At 39.9% G+C, this 22,753-nt stretch overlaps 1 protein-coding gene across 1 annotated transcript in view; it reads right to left on the reverse strand.

Annotated features, from left to right (window-relative positions):
- Window positions 1-22,753, reverse strand: part of Myo1e (myosin IE) — a 191,121-nt gene that overhangs the window by 67,198 nt on the left and 101,170 nt on the right. The window contains exons 5-10 of the mRNA XM_026384866.2: window positions 16,745-16,832; window positions 13,032-13,121; window positions 11,113-11,244; window positions 6,624-6,758; window positions 5,585-5,717; window positions 307-503 (exon numbers count right to left, since the gene is read on the reverse strand). Coding sequence (XP_026240651.1) covers window positions 307-503; window positions 5,585-5,717; window positions 6,624-6,758; window positions 11,113-11,244; window positions 13,032-13,121; window positions 16,745-16,832 — 775 coding nt within the window. The remainder of the gene's footprint in view (window positions 1-306; window positions 504-5,584; window positions 5,718-6,623; window positions 6,759-11,112; window positions 11,245-13,031; window positions 13,122-16,744; window positions 16,833-22,753) is intronic.

Genomic DNA, 22,753 nt, shown 5'->3' on the forward strand with positions numbered 1-22,753 from the left:
GTGTCTTGCTGAACAATTCTAGAAGGAAAAGCAGGATTCCACAGCACCAGAGTGAGAGGATAGAAAGTGAAAAAGTAAGATCCTGATTACAAAGAATGAGGGCTGGGTTTGTAGTTCAGTGTAGAGTGCTTGCCTAGCAGATGTGAGGCACTGGGTTCGATTCTCAGCACCACATATAAATAAATAAAATAAAAGTCCATCAACAATTAAAAAAAAATATATATATATATAACGAATCAAAACCCTTAGTTTTACTCCTTATAGATAAAATCTGAACATCGCTGATATCAACTTATGTTTACTTACTTCCACCAAGAAATCAAAGACACGGGCGTGCAGGGCCTTGGCAAGTGCATCCCTAGTGTAACAGGCCTGCTCCACATTGAGGGTCACATGGATGGATTCTGACTTGCCTCCCCACTTGCTATCCATCTGTCGGCTCGTTAGTTTCTCTTTTAACCGGTCCTGGTTTATGCCCAGCAGATACGCAGGAAAAGCCAAGACTATCGAACATAAAACAAAACATGATTTTCTTACAGAAGTAACAACTCATCTCCCAACTCATCTTCCAAACACATGGAGGCATTTGTGTGTGTGCATAATTTATGGACACAAGGCACCTTCCACCCCCTGAAACTTCCACTCTTCTGAAGGCTGCTTATCAGCAATCCCACACACATCCACCTACTTCATTTTTCATGGCCATTCCATTACATAAATAAATCCTTATGACGATGGAGATCTCCATACAGATCAGTGATCCCAGAAGGATGGTAGGCCAATCCCTCCTACTGAGATCACAGTGAAGTGCTGAAAATGGACATCTATCCAAGTCTTCAGCAAGGCAGCCTGGAAGGAACTCAATTAAAAAACATTTCTTTGGCTCAAATATTGTTTTCTTCCTGTCTGGCGCAATGTTTTCACAGCATCATTTCCAAAGACCGGGAAGCACCTGTTATCGTTGAACTAATAACTACAACCAATCACCTACTGGCTAAGTGCTTACCATGTGTTATGAAATAAGGAAAGAATACAAAATATTTAAGAAGTCTTGAAGAAAATCTAGATGGGTAAAGACAGTTTACTAAACAACCCTCCTTCACAGACAGACAACAGAGTTCTGCAGGAATTTAGAATAGGAGGATATTGCTACTTGCTGGGGTAGATAGGAAGGTGTGGCATTTGGGCCAGGCCTGAAAGGATGAACAGGATTTGTATAGATGTGGAGAGGGGAAAGGGATATGCAAAGATAAAGAAGCAGGAATGCAGGAGCTGTGGTTGGGAGGTGGTCTACACTGTTGACAGCATTGGCTGTAGCAGAAAGCTAAGATGAAAAACTTAGGATGGACTCAGTGCTGGGTTCTTGAATGGTAAGAGATATCTGGGCAGGAGGCAAAAGCAGGCATCCTTAGTATAACAGGCCTGCTCCACATTGAGGGTCACATTTGAAAGAGGGACCTTGGAAGAAGATTTCCCTGGGGGTGGCAGATGGAGTGAAACAGAGGGGACTGGTGTCACTTATATCTCAGCACACATATTCTATTCTAACAACATGCAGCAGGGTAATTGTTATGGTCTTGGATAGAAAAACAGACTCTCAGGGCTTAGCAACGTATTTTGGGCCATGAAAATTACCAAGAAGAAGACTAGTTATATAGAAGGGATTTTCTTGATTTTTGTCAAAACGCCCTAATATGAATAAATGGCACCTTTCTTGGACATGAAAAGTGCTAGATTTTCCCATTATAAATGAAAGGTATTCACAGATGAAAGCACAAATTTTGAACTTGGATAAAAGTCTTCTTTTTCTGCATAAAGCTTTACCAAAATTCTCTGATAAAGGACTGTGTTAAAGACCTTATAATAATGCTCAAAAATCACAAGCCTCCTGGTAAAGGATAATCAGTTTGAAGTGCACAGATGGTGTTAAAATGTAATGGGTTGACATTTCTCAGCACACACCTTCCAAAGAGATTAAGTCAGTGAATGCAACTGAAAATGTGTAATGCCAGAACAAGGTATTTATCATATATATGAGTATTTATCATGTACATGAGTATCATGTATATGCTTTGACTGGTGGAAGGGCTTCCTTTTCTAAAGGACACATGACGAAAACCAAATGCGCTGATGGTCCTTTCCTTTAGTTTAGTTTTAATGCTAACCCTTCTGGAGATCTGGGTATATCTTCCATTGAACTAAAACATCCTTTGCACAGAGTAAGGAGAGATGATGTCCACTCATCAGATTGACACAGATAGGGTTCTTGTGAAAATTAAAGAGATATTTACCTTAGTACCCAATGTACAAGAGGCCTTCATTGTCACACTGGTAATTACCACCAGCATTGGGGAGGGCCCATTTTACTAAATGTAATGGATGTCATCCTCAATAGTTGATAGTCTATCCACCAGGGCCCCTTTCACTGTTGATGCAAACTACATTGTTTGTCTATTTTATAAGCATGGGCTTCTCCAAAACTTGGAGCCATACCAAAACCAAGGCACAGTTAAACTATCTGGTTATTATTGTCATGACCTCAGCTAAAAAACAAAAATAGGGCTAACACAAGAGTACTTGAGACCAGACAGAGTGACTGACGGACAGGTGCTACCCTTCCACCTCTTGTAATTCTTCCACAGAGCAGGCATGGCCAAAAGACTGCAGGCACTTGAAAAACAAGGCATGGAATTTGGCCAAGAACCAGAGCCACAAGCTTAGGGAAACAGCTATGAAGACTAGGGAGGAAATATATACTTGGTTTGGAAAAAATCCATGCCATGTTCTTCAAGAACAAGCTTTTATAGCCTCATATTTTTTTCAGTGGCTGCCCTGGTGCTAAAATTATAGGGCCACTTATATTGACTTCCACCAAGCTATGAATTCCATGAGGGTGGGTGAGTGTGGCTGCTTCTGAGAGTGTCAGCAAGGAAGCTTGGAGGCTTAGGGAAGATGGGGGGGGGGGTGAAGTAACGATTAATTAAAATGTTGCAACTTTAGTGTAGTTATTCAGAGTCATGTAAAATAAGAAGAACCCACTAAAAGGTAATGTTTCAGCACATTTAACTAACAGAAATAAACTTCTGTTATTGCATTACGGTGTAAAGCAAAGTTGGATTTCATTTTTCCATTTAAATTTGAAGTATAGGGAAGAGAGAAAAGTAAAAAACATATCAAAACAAAATTCCTTTCTTTTATAATTTTTTTAAAATAGTAAGGTAAATATGGTTCCTTTGTCTTTGGTGTTGAGGCTCTGTGTTTTCTCATCCATTAATCATAGGGTTAAAAATAAGGGGCCTTGTCACTTGTACGTTTACTCCTCATTTTATTAAAGTAGTATTTTTTTCTGTCTACAAACTTCTTAGGTTAATTTAGTATTTAATACCTCTTAAGAAAAACTTTTTTCCCAAAATATGTCACTCACTGCATTGATGTTGGCAGGCATATAAGTGCCTAAGTTGAGGTTTGATTGGCTTCTCAGCAACACAAAAGATTTGACTAAGAAAATTCTATATCTCTTTTGGTCTAAGGTCAAATACATGCCTAGTTTGCTTTAGTAGGCCCATTGTGATGGGATTCATAACCAATTTTTTTCCTACAATACAAAAGCTAGAGAAAAATGCTTTCTTTGATTACAAAAGCATGGATAGACTTTCCCTCTATAGATGTGTTGCATGGATAACAGGAGAAAGATAACATGGATCAAGGTTATTCGTTTCAGTAGTGTTCATTCAGAATATCAGAAACTATCTAATGCATAGCAACAGATGATGAGGTCACAAAGTCAAAGTGTAACCAAGCAAAGGAAGGATCTGCAGCTGTACAAGGATAAAAGCCCTTATGAATGGATAAATAATAATCACTAAGATATAATAAAATGCTATATGAAAAGCAACTGCAGAATATTGTGTAATAAGTGCCCATTATCACCCAAAATCGGGGAAAAGAATGGATGTGAGTGGCTGCTCTAAACACCTAACTACAGTTACTGCTGGGGAGGGGAACAAGTTAACTGCAGAGGGGTGCATGGGAGGACTTTTTCCATATATCCACTAAACAGTGTTAATATATGACCAAATGAACAAAACCCAGCAATGATAGAAGAATGATACTGGGAGAGGTGCATATTTCTTTGTTAGACCTACTTGGCTTCAAGCTCCTTCTGATGTCCATTGCTTGTCCACCTTAAATTCAAAGCAGTTGCCAACCCCAGGCCTTACCTATTTGGCAGAGGAGGCTACTCACTCCAGACCTCAGTGAGCAATGAAACCCTTCTTGGCTCAGCTATTCAATGGCCTGCTTGCTGGTTCAGCATCATGACTTCATTCTCAAGCATAAAGTAGCAGTAAAGGATTTTACCATCCAAGGAGCAAGAGAAAACTAGTCTATCTCCACAGACACTTCCACCAAAATAAAGCTGCCACTGTGACAAGACTAAGTGTTAATGATCTTCCTGGACACATAAGTGCATCTGTTAAATGTCAAGGATAAAGTCCATGAAGTACAGGAACACAATTATTATTATCATGATTGCTAGGTCATGTTCCTTGGTTTTATGGCCACCCTGTATATTTATCGTTTTCCATCCCCTTCCCTGGTAGACATAATTTATCCTTATCAGCTAGACATCAGAAGTTAGTAAAACTTCCCTCTTTTATGAGAAAAGAAAACAAAAATATAAAAAAGAACCTTATTTGGAATGGAAATATCCCCGCTGCATTGTCAGCAATGAGTGGGATACTATTTATTACCAAGCAGCTAAATTTATCATCCTTGAAGAATGCTGAGAAAGGAAGAAATGCCTTCCTGGGTGGTTAAAGGATGTGTGGGTTCTGAGAACAGCCTGGAAAGCTGTCGATGCCTAAGAGGCAGAAGTTACGCGCATGGTATTTGTGGTGGACTGTGGGCACACGAAATCAATAATGTCTCTCTGCAAGAAGGGCCCTGAATTCTTCTCAGAGAGTAAAAATGGCCATTCAGGGCTTGAGGATCTGACTATGACACATGTGATCATTAAACATGATCATCAGAATGTGAACACAATAGTCAAAGTCCATATTCTTTCTGTGCACAGAAATCGAATCTAATCCAACCCATGGGACAAACTGAGCTTTTTCATATTTATATAAATTCAATCACTGGTTCTTCATGAATTTTAGGTGAATGAAGATTGTAAAGCCCAGTTACCAAAAAGGTTTTTATTAAGAGACTAGTCTTTGGCATTATAAAACCATTAATCTTCATTAAATGCATCGATTAATCTTTGCAACTAGATGTGAAATTCTTCCAAATTTCTTCAAAGTTAGTGATAAACTGGAACGATTTCATTAATGACCTACCATGTGGGACATGGAGAAGCTAATAGTGACAAGAGAGGCAAAAGCATAGGAGATGTCTAGTCTTTCCTAAGGCCATTTTGGTTTGCCACAGTAGGACGTGTAAGACTTCTCATCTCTATCTGATATACGCTTGAGATTTACCACCCTTAGATCTAAGGATCTAAGCCAAGCAGAGTGGTGGGTTACTTCTGATCAGAGCTAACCACCATTCCCCTCATTCAACAACCACAGCCAGAGCTACGTACACTCCTCACTCTCTACTGCAGCATAATTGCCCACTTCTTTGAAGCTGATGTTTCCCAGGTGGAGAACCCCTGCCACTATCTGCAACACCAGCGTTTGCTCTTCTGCGAAGATCCCAATCACATTCATGGCGTGCTGAAAGAGAAAAGAGAAATTATCCAGACAAGCTGGTCACCAACTTCATAAGCATATAATCAAGAAGCACGAACTGACTTGAAGAGTTACAGTAGACATGGTTAGCTTGTGATGGCAGTGGAAAGTCCCCAAACAACGTGATCACTGACCAGTGTTCTTGCACACATTCTTCTTAGAAGTCCTGTTGGAAGGGCAGTTCTATCTTTAAACACAGCATTCCATACTCCAGGAATAAGGGAAGGAGGGCTCCAGAGGAAAGACTCTCAGGGGAGTGGCAGCTGGGCACAAGTCCCCAGGGCCAGCCTCTTCCTGGGGTTGCCAACTCACCCCTCCAAGGGCACTGCTGCCTCCCTTGCCAGCCACTCCCACTAGAATCAAGAGATCATTCCCTTCGGGGAGGAATGAGAACAGATTATACTTGCAAAGGAATTTTAACTGAAAATCTCCAGGAAATCAAAGCACCATTAAAAAGCCTAGTTTCTGGTGTCCATCAAATTCTATGAAAGACAGATGCACCGTATGCATATTGGATATCCAAACTCTGAGAGAGCTCTACTCTAAGACCAGTGTGCAGGCCTTCAGACCAATTGTGAAGGCCATCAGCAAAAAAGTGTGCATGTAAGTGAACTGCCCACAATAGGTTTTGCCTGATTATCAGAGCTCCTACAGAGGGACAAGGATGAACTTACTTTTTTACCCATTTCAAATCATTAGGTGGTCCTCAGGCCACTGGGCACATGACCATTAAAAGTTGTTGAAAGATAGGTCTTAAGACAAGGCATGCTTACAGTGGCACAAAGTGGTAGATCACCTGCTCTCTGCTTTGGTGACCCTTACTGCCCTTTATGCCACCGGTGATGCCCAGGTTGGAGTGCAGATTTTGCCTGGTCATATGCAGGTACTTACCAGAGTTTCTTGGAACTCCCGCTTGTCATCGATGTCATCAACCTTGTATGACCCGGAAAGGCTCAGGTAGTAATAATAATCCATGCTAGTGATACCAAGGCTATGCTTTTGCTCCGCAGAGGCCCCCTCGATGAGCTGCATGCAGTGACAGAACATGACATGTACTATGATGTGGCCCACGAGGCACCCACAGTGACCCCACAGTTCCTGCTGCCAACATCACTGAGCCCAGGCAGAAAGGACTTTCTGCCCTGCTTTCTCAATATGAAGGGACTTGTGAATAAGTTATTTACTTGTAGTCCCAAACCATCTCTGCAAATTCTTTTTGGTACTGGGATTTAACCCAAGGTGCTTTACCACTGAGCCATATCCCCAAACCTTTTTCTTTTTTTTTTTTTTATTAGCTACACATGACATTACAATGATCTTGGCAATTCAAATCTTGATACATTTGAATAATTGGGGTATAATTTCTCATTTTTCTGATTGTACAGATTGCAGAATCACACTGGTCATAGAGTCACCTATATACATACAGCAGTCATAATGTCTATTCTATTCTGCTGCCCTTCCTATCCCCCTACTCCTCCCCTCCCCTCCCATCATTTCTCTCTATCCAATCTAATGTGACACGCTTTTTTTTTCTTTTTCTCCTCACAACATCATACATGTATTCTGTACAACGATGAGGGTCTCCTTCCATCTTCGGTGCAATTCCCCTTCTCCCTCCTTTTCCCTCCCACCTCTCATCCCTATTTAGTGGTAGTCTTCTTCTCATGCTCTTCCTCCCTCTCCCATTTTGAATCATCCCCCTTATATCAGAGAAGACATTCGGCATTTGTTTTTTAGGGATTGGCTAACATCACTTAGCATAATCTGCTCTAATGCCATCCATTTCCCTGCTAAATGCCATCCTTTTTATTTTTTGAGATAGGGTCTTGCTAAATTCCTTAGGATATAAGTTGCTGAGGCTGGCCTCAAACTTTTGATCCTCTTGCCTCAGCCGCCAAGTCGCTGGGATTATACAGGCATGCACCACTGCAGGCTTGCGGCAAATTTTAATTCTTAATTCTGATAAAACCTGTAACAGCTGAGGATCTTCTCTTGTCCAGTGAAAAAAATTGTACTGCTACAGTCGTGATCCTTTGAAAGAGTAGAAAGCAAAACAGATTGCAACCACTAAATTCCTGCCTGAGTTGCTTCTGAATTTTTAAAGTGGAACTGGATCCTCCTTCCTTCTCCCTACAGGGTGCATACTGAAAAACATGGAGCTCCTGCTCTATGGTACTCTGATCACTGACTGTCCTTTGGCTTCTTGTTCCAGCACTGATGTCTGCCTTAACTCTGAGCTCCAAACAATGGTGTGTTGGAAAAGGTTTAACGATCAACTCCTGGGAGGAAAAAACCATTTACATGCAGTGTTTGCCCGATATTCATGGTTGAAATTAGTCCCGATAGGAGCATACCTATCAAAGAAATGTCACAAAAAAGGTGGGAAGAAATGCATACATCCTGTGCAAGCCATTTCCAGGACACCATGGCATGAACCCAACAAACAATATTGAGATGATGGAAAGTTTGCCCCCTGACCCATGCTGGGGGTCAAACCCAGGGCCTCAATGCAATGTAAGCAACATTCAGAAAAACAGAGAGCTCCTAACTAGCTTCTCCATCTCTGTCAAGTTCCTCATGCGGTCTTAGCTCCTCTGTAGCAAATAGGTGGCCTCAGCGGCATTATTGAAAATTCCAGGACAACCTGCGACATCAGGTTCCCTTTGTTGTGTTTTTTTTTTTTCCCTGTCTACTGAAAATGTTTGGTGACACTCCTTTCTTTCCCTACTCCCCCTGTAGTGACACCCCCCTCCACAGAAAATCTTAATTAAGCTTCTCCAGAAATCTTTACTATAATTGATTGTAGAACTATCAGCAAAATAATTTCTACAAGAGAGTTCAATGTAGTTAAACTTCCTATTTCCTGTTGCTCTATCTTACTTCACCAGCCAGAAAGAGATCAGCACTTCAGGTGCTAGTTTTTCACAAATATTTATGGACTATCTAATATAAATAACAACATATATAATAGTTGGTAGAAGTGTGTTTGCAAATGCAGAGTGTGATAAGAAAGACAGGTCCATTAACAAGGCCTCTGGTCTTGAGCTGAGCTTCACAGACATGTTTACATTTCAACGATAAGAGAAGAGGTTACTAATGGGGCTCCAAGGTAACAGATGGCTGCGGGGAGGGAAGAAAGGGGAGAAGAAGCTCTCCCCTTCTCAGGTGTTGTCCTTGAAGGGTTAACTTGCCCAGAACAGTGGAAGAAAAAGCTGTTTTTATGTGAACTTCTGCAGACTGTGAACTTCTGAGCCCCTCCCCTTACATGGTGGGTATAAAGTTCTGAAACTGCCTTAACTTAGGGTTCAGGGGGGTTACTTGATTACAGTGAAAGCTATAACCTCTGAACCTGTCTGCAGCCAAATAAACCTGCTTCCTGTTTCCTATTTGGTGTCCTGCCTCATCTGTCCTTTATTCCACCCCCACCTGCAACAAAGAAGGTTCCTCAGCTCTTTCAAACTTCTCCCTTCGTATCCCATAGTCTTTCTCACTAGTAACTTCCAACTTCCCTTTCTCCAACTCTCCTATCTACAAACATGGGGCTCTTTACCTTTGTTAAAAGCTTTTCTTTGACTCTGAACTTCCTCAGGGTGCATAATCTACTTCCTCTCTGATTTAATTATTTCTGAATTTTTAAAGTGGAGCTGGCCTCCCCACTCTTCTCACTACAGGGTACATACTGAAAAACTTGTAGCTACATTTCACCATCTTTCCTCACCACTATGGCAAAATTCCTCTCCTGCCCATTTTCCAGTAGCTAAGCCAATTCTTAGTCCTCAGATCCCTGGCCAGCCCCATTCCCCTCCAGAGCACAGAGCATTAGAACCGGGGTGGCCCATCCCCCTGAGACTTCCCTGGCTTTGGGGACACATCCGGATCCTGGGCTTCCTTGTTTTCCTCTCTCTACCTTCATGTCTCTCATCTGTGGAGGACCCAGGCATCTCTGGGTCCTGCATGGGCAATATTTTTCTCTCCACACTTACTCCCATGGAGTTTCATCTATTTCACATCTTTGAGGGTTACTGTTTGTCAAACTCTGGAACCCCCAAGCTCTCTGTTCCCAGCCTCTATTTTGGTACCCAACTTCCCTGATAGCTGCCACTCCTAGAAGTGGGTGGGGCCTGCATGTATTGAAAGGGATCCTGACATCCATTAAACACTTCTGTCTAGTGCTCGATAAATAACATATTGCTGGGTGTGATATGCACGACCATTTTCATTCATTCATAAATATTGCTTTGATTAATACAGTTACATGCATAAACTCAGAGAGGCTCTTGGTCATTTATGTACTTTTTCAACCAACAAACACCAACTAAAAGAATGATCTGCCATCATTAAAAACATCTTGTGGCCAGGCATGGTAGCAAACGCTAGTAATCCCAGCAGCTCAGAGGGCTGAGGCAGGAGGATTGCAAATTCAAAGCCAGCCTCAGCAACCACGAGGCACTAACCAGCTCAGTGAAACCCTGTCTCTAAATAAAATACAAAATAGGGCTGGGAATATGGCTCAGTGGTTGAATGCCCCTGAGTTCAATCCCTGGTACCAAAAAAAAAAAAAAAAAAAAACCATCTGTGCATTGAAGAGATTGTTAGTTACTCTCAAGGATTAATTTCCTTCTAATCCAGTGATCTTCAAACCCAAAACAAAACAGTTACCAGGCCTTTCTTCAAGAAAACTAATATGGATCCCTAATATAAAAACATTAATAAGTAAACCCAAACATTAATAATCGATAGGACATCATTATATTTTTAAATGCTTAAAAACATTTTAATATAGCTGAATCAGATGGTTGCTGAAGACTGGAACATGATTTTAAAAGCATCCTGTACACTGCTCTGACCCCAAACTGTCCCTGGCTTCCAATGGTCTGAAAGGAAACTTTCTGAGTTGGCATTAAAGATCAGTTCTCCTCTCCAACAGTCCACCTGCTGAAAAGTCTGCCCTGCAAGCTGGCTGAGGCATGGCTCATGAACTGGCTTTTACCTGCCTGGCTTTTGGTTCAGTTACCCAACTTCCCTGATAGCTGCCCTCTCCACTCTCTACCCACATTAACATTGCCCCTTTACCACCCTGGCCAAATCTCCCCACAAGAATTCCCATTTGGCAGAGAATCAAACACTCCTACTTCTGTTTTGAAGTTATGTCAACATTTTTTTGATTATTTAACTTTCAGGGAATTTGCCTTGTCACTCCAATTAGAATTTATTTCCCTTGATGGCAGGGACATTTTTACAATCCTGCATATGGTAGTAATGAAGTCTCTTCAGCTTGTTAAACTGTCTACACTTGAGGACGGAGAGAAAAAAATAAAATAAATATGTATTAATATGGAGGAAAAAGAAATGGGAAAGAAAAGATATAAAGGGAAACCTGGTAAAATATGTGAAAACTCCGCTCTCCAGGGTTCCTCATCACCACCCTAGATTTTTCCAGAAGGAAGTTGGAGATCTTTCCACCATCTGGTTCCCCACCTGGACTGAACTGGATTTCAAAGTATTTTCCCTGCAAGAAAGTTAGGGATTTCCTTTAATGGTTGGTAAACAAAAACATAATGCTGCAAATAGGTTTTGAATACAGTATATAATTCAAGGAAATTCATAAATGAGAGACATGTTCTGAATTATTCCTAATTCTGGCCTAGACTTCCTCAATTTTTCATATCAAACAATAACCTGAGCTTCTGTCCAATCACACAATTCTGCATTCAGAGAGAATCAATCCTTCCAACCAGACTAAATAAGGATATGCTATATTCCCTGCCCATTTTCCTCCAGTAGTTACTTGCCTGCTCAACCAAAAGGTATAAAGAATGGGCCAGAAAATCCCTTGGTACACTTAATCTAACAACAGTGAACTCTGCCAATGTCTTTCAGAGGAAGTGAATTTCCCCTCTGGCAGGAGGTGAGGGGGAAAGGATGTGTACAGCCCATCTATACTTTTCCCATCCTTCCAGCGAGATTATATGAAATTTTGTAATCAGATAAATAGTAAATGATGAGTTTTTGTTTTATTTTGTCCTGCTCCCTAAGGAAGGCAAAGGAATGGATGAAGGATAGCTAGAGGGTTGAATCTCATAGATTCCACTTTTATGAGGCAGGTTAAGAATGACAACTAGGGAAAAAAAGGTCAAGTGGAAAATATGTTCACATTTTCTTTCTTATTCTATCACCTAGAAACTTCAGGATAAAACAACCCAGGCACTGAACCAAAAGATATGAGAGATAAACAAAGGAGCAAATATTCTGAATAATCCTGGGGAACAAGGAAAGTTGAAGGTGAGCCTGATTGACATAATCCACCAGGGAACTTGACAATGATTGCATGAGAACATGGTGAAGCTTCTCTTGGAAACAGAAACTTCCTTCCAAAATAAAGAGTAAAAAAGAAATTGTTTTTCTCTGAATTTCCCACTATTTATTTAAAAATGGCCCAGTATCAGCCTCACAGATGGCTCCTCACGTGCTTTAGTGCCAGACATAATCTATGGTGAAATAAGATGCGAAATCTATATAAATCAGGGCTATCGGGTAAGCATTCGTTTCTTTGTAAATGTGGCTTTCTGTCAAGGGGATTTTATTCCTGTTCTCTAATCTACCACCTCAGGAGACACTCAGACAGAAAAATGTGGAAATGGGCATTCAGAACAATGCATGGATTGACATTTTTGTAACCTTGGGTACATAAGCCAGTGAGGAGGCACTCTGTGAGGCCAGGTCCAGTCACTTCTGAACCCATAAAGTGAATGCATAAAGCCAGAGAGGCTGGGTATGCAGTCAGCTCACTCTGACAGGGGAGGAAGCTCCTCTCCATGCACCCAGTCAGTCCAAGGATCTGCTCCTTTCACAGACCAAGCTCTGAGGAACAAAATCATTGCTGGTGGGCAGTGATCTCTGAGATACCTATTGATTCCATTCATTTCTTGTCTGGAAAAGAAGGCCTTTTCTCTAGGGAATAAGCAAAACTCCTCAGGAACCAAATCCACCACTTTCATCAATTTTTATTTCTTTAGTAAGACAACTGCTTCTGAAATTATCTTGTTTGCATCCTTGAGGCTCAAAAATAACTTGAGTCAGAGGGTAAATTTGAGCTCGATAACATGCTGCTTTAGAAAATAAAGGAAAAAAAGAAAAGAAAAAAAAAAAGAAAAAAAGAAAATAAAGGAAAGATCGACAAGGTGGCTTCCTGATGATATGTGAAATGCTCTGATTTCCTTTGGGACCTAGGACGTAAGTGAGGAACATCAACATCATCAATTAGGCAAATTTCTCTGAAACAGGGGTGAGACTTACAAATCTGCTGGAGTTGTTGTTGCGGACGGTCTTGGCATTCCCAAAGGCCTCCAGCAGCGGATTGGACTGCAGGATGATGTCCTTCACATGCTGTCACAGCAAACAGACCACAGGTTAAGGAGGTGCAGACATCTGCCACACATGTGAAGCCGAACTTTCCCTAATGTCCTAGTTTCTGAATGCTGTAAGGAGAGAAGCCCCAAGTCATGTGTCCCTGGGAATTTCTTGAGAATCTATTCTTTCATGGCAACAGATCTGACCCCGTATGTGCGACTGGGTCTCCCAACTCCCTTGGCTTGATGCAGGATCCCCAGGAGCCAGGTTGCCACTAATAAAGCAGAATCCACAAATGTTCCTGATCTGGACCTCTACCCAGTGTGGCTACAGCTTCACTCTGCACTTCTGAGTATGCCAGGAGTCACAGCAAGTAAGAAAGTGAAGCAACAAGGGGCATCTCCTTGCTGTGGTGATTAGTTTTTCTGATCATGGCCCTTCCCAGCTCCTCCCCTGCTCAACTACAAGCAAGAGTTACCTTAAGGGAAAATTAATTAGTATCTCCTCAAAATTTTAGAAATATAATCTGGTGTTCCTCAAACTTTAATGTGCATGAATCATCTGTGGATTTTGTGAAAATGCAGATGTGGATTTAGCAGGTTTGGGGCATGATCCAAGAACCTGCATTTCTCACCAGCTCCCTGGTGCTGCTGGTTTTGCCAGCCTGGATCCACACTTGGGCCAATGCTGGATTTTGTGTAATAAGTCCTAGTCTCCTAGAAGGGAAGAACTTGGTTTTCAAAACACCCAAGTTCTATGCCAGACTTAAAAGTGTGCAAAACACACCACGGACATAAGACAGTTCAATAGATAGGATTTGATGCTGGAGAGGTCTTTCAACAATGAGTCATTCCTTGTACTTCTAATTATTCACATGCTATGGTTAAACATGTTCCAGAAATAACAAGTCTTCTGGCTTATGCTCTTTAGCTACTGACTAATTCTAAGCCAAGAGCTCTGTATCACTGTCCTCATAGGAAAACAGGAAGAGAAAAATCAACATTAACCGTCTGCAATCCGACCACTAGGTCATGGGCTGTGGCAAACAGGACTAAATAAGGCACTCACGACTAATCGACCATATAACAGCCAAAGTGCTCCCTCGGCACCCATCAGAATATTCAGAAGATTAGGTATCTCAAGAAATGAGGACTGGTTCCGTCCAACTTTGGAATCATTGATAGCAATGGCACCAAGAGCAAATTCTGGGTGGTCCCTCCATGGGGTCAAACTCAGAAAAATATTTCCAATCTGTCTAGTCCTTAAAAACTCGTGAATTATTATAAAAATTTGTTTTTCTTTGTAAAATAAATTTTGAGTTTATGGATCTTCTGTCTTCTGTTTGCTGGCTAGATGTGACTACACCACTCAAAGCTCTCAGCTCCTCTTAGGAAAGGAATGAGTGGAAGGCTCTTCTAACTCTTCCCTTCTTTGATGAGAAGCTGTTGTTGTTTTTGTTGCTGCTGCTGTTACAATTGTTTGTTTTTGTTTGTTTTTTGTGGTGTTGGGGATTAAGGCAAGAGCTCAAGCCTCCAGGTCTAATCAGAGACTTTTAAAGTGAGTATGGTTTTGCATGTATGAACTTATGAACTATCAGTGATGTCCAACAGAATTGGAAGCATGTGACGAAGTTATCAAGGAAAAGAGAAAGAATAAATTAAAGAGCAGCCCACTTACAAAATAGCATTCTGATTCCTGTCTCCACCTTGGCCCTCTAAGGATAGAGTCATGTGAATAGAGAAAAGCAAGTGGACTGAACCACACCAGACTCACGGGTTGAAGGCTTGATTCCAAATACAGTGGTGTTAGAGGTGGGCTTTTTGAAAACGTTTAAATCATGAGGCTCTGATCCATTAATCCATTGATGAATTAATGATCTGAATGGATTACTGGGAGGTGAAGAAACTGCAGGAGGTGGGACCTAGTTGAAGAGAGTGGGTCCTTCTTGGGAGCATACACTTGGGAACTATTATCTTGTCCCTAAGACTTTTTTTTCTCTCTCTCTTTCTCTCTCTCTCTCTCTCTCTCTCTCTCTCTCTCTCTCTCTCTCTCTCTCCCCCTCGCCCCCCTCTCTCTCTGCTTTCTGGTTCCATGAGGTGAGCAGCTTTCCTCTGTTATGCCCTTCCACCATGATGCCCTGTCTTAACCTCAGGCCCAGAGCAATGGAGCCACTTGACTGAGGACTGAGCCTCTGAAACTGTCAATCAAAATAAATCTTTCTCCTAAAGTTGTTTTTTCTCCAGTATTTTGTTACAGTGATGAAAAACTGAACACAGTTGGTTTAAATAAAACATTTAAAAATTAATTTCATCGGTTTCATTTTACTTTTTGTAAATATGGCTACTTAGTAAACTTAGAATTATAGGCATTACTTGCATTCACCACCTACTGGACAGAGCTAACTGCTCTAGAGTTTCCTTTTTCTTCAGAGAAAGAGGCTCTACTGAGACCCTTTCAGTTTACATAAGAAAATATGGGCCTTAAAATTCTTAAGCTTTTTGATCTACTAGGTCATTTAAGTAGTAAATTAATAATCAGCAAACTAATAAAAATTAATTTATCTTTTTTTTTTAAAAAAAAGTCTACAGTTCACCATTGCAATAACATTCCTTATTAAATGATTCTGATTTTAAAAAATTAAACTTTAGAATTAATTCTACTTTGGAACAAGAATTATAATTTTGAAAAGCTCACCAGCACTGTGTGCAGTGAAGAGCACTATGCTTTGAGGCAGTCCCCTCTAGACCTTAGCCCCTGATATTGACGCATACTCGTTTTTCCTCATATTATATAGAAGGTTTGGAACCTTGCTTTTTGTAATTAATGAATATATCTTGGAGATCATTTCATAGCAGAACATGAAGTCTCATTTTTATGGCTGTATAAAAATCTAATATATGACAAACCACAAATTATTTCACTAGTTGCTTATAGATGAGCATTTGTTTCCAGTTTTCTGCATTACCAGAAAATGCCACATATAATTTTATATATGTATCATTTTGCATACCTTTCACCATAGCTGAAGTTAAATCAAGACATGCACAGTGGCTAATGCCTGTAATCCCTGTTACTTTGGAGGCTGAGGTGGAAGGATTGTAGGTTTGAGGTCAGCCTTGGCAACTTAGCTAGGCCCTGTCTCAAAAAAAGAAGAAATCATCTTAACAGAACTACTGAGTCAAAGGGAGCATGTGTATAAATTTGATAGATTTTTCTGAAATGCCCTCATGAAATAAAGTATACTGTACTAGTTCATGCTCCTGCCAGAGCAACACATGAGAATGACTATGTTCTCATGTTCTTGCCAAGAGAGTTTAAAACACTACAAGAATTTTGTCAATCTAGTAGGTAAAAATACAGGTTTTTTTTTTTTGTAGTTTTGTTTCTTATTATCATGACAATGAGCATATCTTCATGTTTGATTAGTAATTTATACTTCATTTTCTATGAGATATGGTTTGTTTATTTTCCTTTTGGACTGTTTTTATTGATTTGCAGAAGCTGGCATGTCTATCTCAAAATGATATTTCTTTACAGACTTCCTGTTTCTTGGTTATAGAACCTTTTCCATGTAAGAAAAATTCTTTTAAAAATAGCACATGTGATCTTTCACATTTCCAAATAACACAAGGTCTCAAAATGGGTCATTACCAACTCACCTGGACTTTGGGGCCTCCTCCAGACACTCTGGAGATATAACTCATGATGTATTTGGCAGCCACTGTCTTTCCAGCACCACTCTCACCACTGAGGAAAGAAAGACAAAAATGTCCACCCGTGAAGTAGATCATGACCAGCTCCTTCACCCACCCCAACAAATAAAAAGAAAACAAGTGACAAGAAATTCAGCAAAACTATGCACATTATGGGTCCTGAAAGGCAAACCATGGCAGGGTGAGGTCACCCTCATGGCTACGTGAGCAACATGAACATGACACTAATTAGAGTCTTGCTAATTACCATTCTGCACAGGATAGACACTTAAGCATTCTAACTACTCAATAATAGGGGGCATGATTAAGAAAATTAGGGAACATGAGAAGGATAGAATTCTGAAGAAATTATAATGGACATCCATTAAGCTTTCTGATCTACTAGGTCATAATGTAGCACCATTTAAGTAGTAAATTAATAATTAGCAAACTAATTAATAAAAAAACATGTAAACATGGGGGGAAGGGATAGGAAGTACTGTTAGATTCAAACTACATACAAAACATCCTTACAAAAATATGTTTAGGTAGTACAGTAATTCAAGCCTTGAATTCCAGCAACTCAGGAGGCTGAGGCAGGAAATCTCAAGTTTAAGGTCAATCTCATCATTTTAGCAAAGCCCTAAGCAATTCAGTGAGACCCTGTCTCAAAATAAAAAATAAGGCCTGGGGATATAGCTCAGTTGGTAGAGAGCCTCCTTGCCATGCACAAGGCCCTGGGTTTAATCCCCAGCACCACAAAAACAAACAAACAAACAAATAAAATTAAAAAAGGGCTGGGAATATAGCTCAGTGGTAAAGTGTCCCTGGGTTCAATTCCCAGTAAAATAGATAGATAATTTTTTTTTTTAATTAAAGGGCTGGGAGTGTAAAATGCTTGCCTAGTATGGGTGAAGCCCTGAATTTAATCCCCAACACCACAAAATAAATGGATAAAAATAAAATAATATATTTATGAAACAAGACTAGAAGTATTACAAAATATTAGCAGAAATTTGGGTCCTAGCCAGGAGACCATGGGAGACTTTTTCAGTTTATTATTCTCCAAACTTTTTGTAACAATATGTTACTTTTGTAATTAAAAAGAAAAAAGACAAAGTAGGCACTCTGAGATTTCAAACTGTGCCTTGAACAAGCTTCCTTATTTTAGAAGTTCTAAAATTAAATGATGAGGCAATATTAATCACATCCTGAGTAACAGACTACCTTCCGTTTGGTAGCCTAACTGCCTTTGTTAATAGTCTGCTCTTCAAAATCCCCGTTTTTTTTCCTTCAAAATCCCCTGAATTAATAATTCAAAAACATGATTAAGTCAGATTTCTCATTTTCCTATTGGTAGGCTTTGTGTTGCCATGATAGAATTATACCATATAAAATGTTGGAGGACTTCATATGAAAAACAAAACAAAACAAAACAGGCTGCTCCGAGTTCATAAGACAATATGGCTGTTTGTGCTTGGTGACAAGAATTTGGTGGTACACCACAATGTTCTCCTATGAACACCCCGCCTGATGAACTGTCATCAATTTCTGAGTTACCTGTGAGAAGAGGAAACTCTGACTAGGGTACACAATCAAGCAAGGTAATCCCTCAGCCCCAAGTGGAAACTGGAATCAATATTGAAATAATTTGATATCTCAAAGCCAAACAAAACAAAATTAAAATAGCCATTTCCCCAAAGTCAGAACTTTGTTGGATTTCTTTGAACTAATACATGGTATGTTTAAGAAGAAAGCTTAGGTGAGAAGCAAGGGAGCCATGTTCCACTTAGGACTTGTGACCTCTGAAGTACTGAATCCATCTATGCAATTCGTGTCAGGCCTGAGCTCCCAGGCTTCCTGGTCATGTGAACAGGGAAGCCAAACTGAAATTTCATAAGATACAATGTCAAGTAGAAACCCAGAATCTGGGATGAGGTGTCATGCTGTTCACAGAGGACATGCCTTCCCCATGAGGAAATTATTCCTTTAAATGGTCAACATAATCAAAAGATTTATATACTAGATACAGAGTCAATACATGCACTCTCTCTCTCATTTGAAGCTCAAGTTTTGTCAACAACAAAACTTCATTTTCTAAGCTATAACAAGGTAAACATTCAATATTGGAAAATCCAGGAGTACAAAGGCACAACCACCAGTGTAACATTACAGAGACATTTAAAATAATTATAAAGACTTCGAGGCAACAAAAAAGACAGTGTAGCTAAGGTTAAGTGGCAATCTGAGCAGAAGATTATGTATCTACAACATCTTTCTAACTAGGTAAAAGTAATGTGGGAAAAAACTGAAATGGAAAAAGAAAACAAATGATATTTCTGACTTTTCAAGAAGGCTGGTTGACAATTCTTTTTTTTTTTTCCCCTTGATGTGATTTCTCCTACTGTTCATATTGTTTTCTCTTTTTAGACAAACAATCACCCATGTATTTCAGATTTTTTAAAACAGCTTTTCCAGAAAAAAAGGGGGATCACTTCACAAGATAATCAATATGCATCAATTCCATTACATTATTATTAAACTTCCCTCATATCACTATGAGGAAACATTTTCTAGTTTACATTTTCCTTTGTTTTTTGCTCTATTTTGGTACTGGGGTGTGAACTCAGGGTGCTAAACCACTGAGCCACATCCTCAGGATTTTTTTTTTTTTTTAATTTTGAGACAAGCTCTCACTAAGTTGCTGAGGGCCTAACTAGGTTGCTGACGCTGGCTTTGAACTTGTGATCCTCTTGCCTCCAACAAGTGTTGTTTGTTTGTTTTCTTGTTTTATGGGGCTGGGAATTGAACCCAGGGACTTATGCATGTGAGGCTAGCACTCTACCCACTGAGCTATATCCCCAGCCCTCATAGAACAAGTTTTAAGAGAGAAAGAAAGAAACCCAGAAAAATCCTAGTAGAATTATAAAATAAAAGTATAGCTATTCACCCCGACACTGCCTTTAATATTATGATCAAACATGAAGTATGTATCTCTTTTGTTAGAGGCAAAAGAAAAGAGTAATGGAAAGTTAAATAACTATTCTCTTAAATTAACATAAGTATGTCAGGTCCAAAAAATAGGACATCTACGTTCCCAGTAACTGTGATCTTTTTCAGTAGATTTAAAATAATTAGCTCTGGCTGAACATTGATGTGCGGAATTTTTATTTCTTAGTTTCAATTTACAGATACTTAAGTTTCATTAATCACAGCTGGTAATTTGCTCAAACTATCATACAATGATGAGATGTTAGATAATTACCTGAATTTTATAGGATATGCAACAAGAATCATGCTGGCCTATAAGGCCTGGCCTATAAGGGAGGGCAAATGCTGTTTCTTCCCCTGGACTAAAACCCTAGTGAAAAGAAGGTGAAGTTATCAGGCAGATTATACAGAATAACACTGATTTATTTACTTTGCATCTCACAGCAATTAGAACAATTTGCAGCCTTTCCTGATTTAATTAGCTTTAGTGGACTTCTAAAGAAGACAAAACAAAACAAAACCAAGTCCAGAAATTAGGAAAATGTACCATGCTAAATTAATAGCTGGATTCAGGGAGTATGATTATTTCTTTGAGTCAGGTTAAACCTGATCAGCCTCTCAGAATCCTGGAGTATTTTAAAAATGCCCATGGTCAGGACCCTTCTCCAACCTGCTGAAAGTTAATTAAGAATAGTTTCTAGAAATAGGAATTTTTAACTAACACCCTCGTTTGGAATATACCTTGTTGGGAACCAGCCCAGCACTTTAAAACCAAATATAAGAAATATTAATTCAAGTAGAAAATAATGTTAATGTTTGTGCATGTTAGCTATAGAAATGGAAACATGCACTAAAATTACAAAGAAAAAGTGTTCTTGGAGAAAAAGCTATATAATAGTATATTAATAATTGGATGGAAGCACTATAATGGTTTATCTGAGTTAGAAGGTTATTCCTCACGTAGACACCAATAGTGTTTCCAATTCGTTTTGATTTATTCTAGCAAAAGTAAAAATAGGGCTGAGGCTGTGCCTCAGTGGTACAGTGCTTGCCTGGAACGCATGAGGCACTGGGTTCAATCCTCACCACCACACAAAAATAAAATAAAGGTATTATGTCCCCTGACATCAAAAATAATACATATTTTTTTTAAAAAGTAAAAATTTTTGTTTTCTTGTTGAAACGGCCCACCCTTCTTCCCACTACTGGAAACTCACCAGTCTACTCCCATCACTTCATTCCTGGTTTCAGAATACTTCTACTGGTTCTCCATCCTGGTAGCTACTGTTTCCTTGTAGCTGACTTAGTGTAACTGGAATGTGGCTTTTTTTGCACTTTAGAAAGGACAAAAACTTAAAGCAAAAATTCTGCGTGTACTTGTTCACCTTCTATGCATGTTCTAGGCCCCGCCACATGGTAAGCTGTGGTCACAGTGAGATATAGCTCTTGCCCAAGAGGAGCTCACTGCCTGATGGAGACTTTGAGTGTACACAGGCTATCCACAACATAATAGAGATGTGGGCATGGTTTTAAGGAGTACCAACAGGAGGCACGAGAGGAAAAGACAGAAAAATCCTACAAGCAGGGACACATCAGCATCAGCGAGCACTTGAAGCCCCAGGTCTTGGCCTCAACTACTCTTCATTAAAAGGAACCAGGGCTTCTTTGGAAAAATGGCCAATGCCAGGGCCAAAGTGGGGGAAATGCAAGGTGGGTCTGATATATATATAAAATTATGCCCCAAACTAAGGAAATGTCCAGCAACTGATGTGAACATATCAGGCACCTAAGAACCAGTTTGGTCAAATCAAGAGAAATAATAATACTGGATTATGATCTTTGGAATAAAATATAAGACCATAAATTCATATTGCTATAAAAAATGAATCAAACAACAAATGGGGACACAGGAAAGCTCTTTCTCATGATAGAACACTAACAAATGAGTGTGGAAGGAATGATGGGAAAAGACTGCCACACTTGGCTACCATCACACAGAAGACCAGTTTGGGCAGGAGTCTTCTGTGGATGGTGAGTGAGCCTAGTGGGTGGAGCTTTGAAGAGGAGCAGGATGTCGTCATAATCTCAGAAGACATCCCCACAAAATACTAACATCATAAAAGAAAAGCACAGTGAAGTTAGCCTGGAAGACGCCCACAGGTGACCGCGAGCACAGCACAGTTTGCCTGGCACTCCTGCCCAGAATGCAGGTGCAGAAACGCTGGACAGACCCAGGCTGAGGCCAACTTATGGACCTTCATGCCTAAGCACTCTGGAACTACAAAGGGCAGAAAACAGAAAACCCAGAGAATAAGATAGAAAGGTCAGCAAGGTGTGAGAAAAAGTAGGAGGATGGACATGCATCACGGGAGCCACAGGTGAGGAGATAGACAAGGCAAAGAGAAGCCCTACTGGACCTATTCTCCTCAGACCCTCTTTTTTTTGATATAAGAACATGATAGTTCTGAACTTGACTCTTTTTTTTAAAGGTATAACTGCAAGGATAGATAAAAAGGAATAGTTTTTTTTTTTAATTTTTTTTTTTTTTAGTTATAGTTGTTCACAGTACCTTTGTTTTATTTATTTATTTTTATGTGGTACGGAGGCTCGAACCCAGCCCCTCACACGTGCTAGGCAAGCACTCTGCAGCTGAGCCACAACCCCAGCCCCCCAAAAGGAATAGTTTTTTTAAGATAGTCTTTTTTAAATTTTAGAGTTATAAAAGAAAAATAGTTGTGATTGAAAAATAATCTGGAAGATGAGAAATAACATCAATTCCAGGAAATATTTAAAAGGAACACTAAATATATGCAATAATTTGTAGCATGTATCCATTGAATGTTTAATGAGCACCAAGGGCTGTTGTCAGTGCTTTACGTATATCAATCATCTTGTCCAAATACCGCCCCCTCCAAAGTGGGTACTATTATTATTTCCATTCATAAGCAACTTGCTCAAGGACACTTAGCTAGCGAGTGGCAGAGT

This window comes from Urocitellus parryii, chromosome 6, assembly GCF_045843805.1.
Source record: "Urocitellus parryii isolate mUroPar1 chromosome 6, mUroPar1.hap1, whole genome shotgun sequence".
Classification (NCBI taxonomy): Eukaryota; Metazoa; Chordata; class Mammalia; order Rodentia; family Sciuridae; genus Urocitellus; species Urocitellus parryii.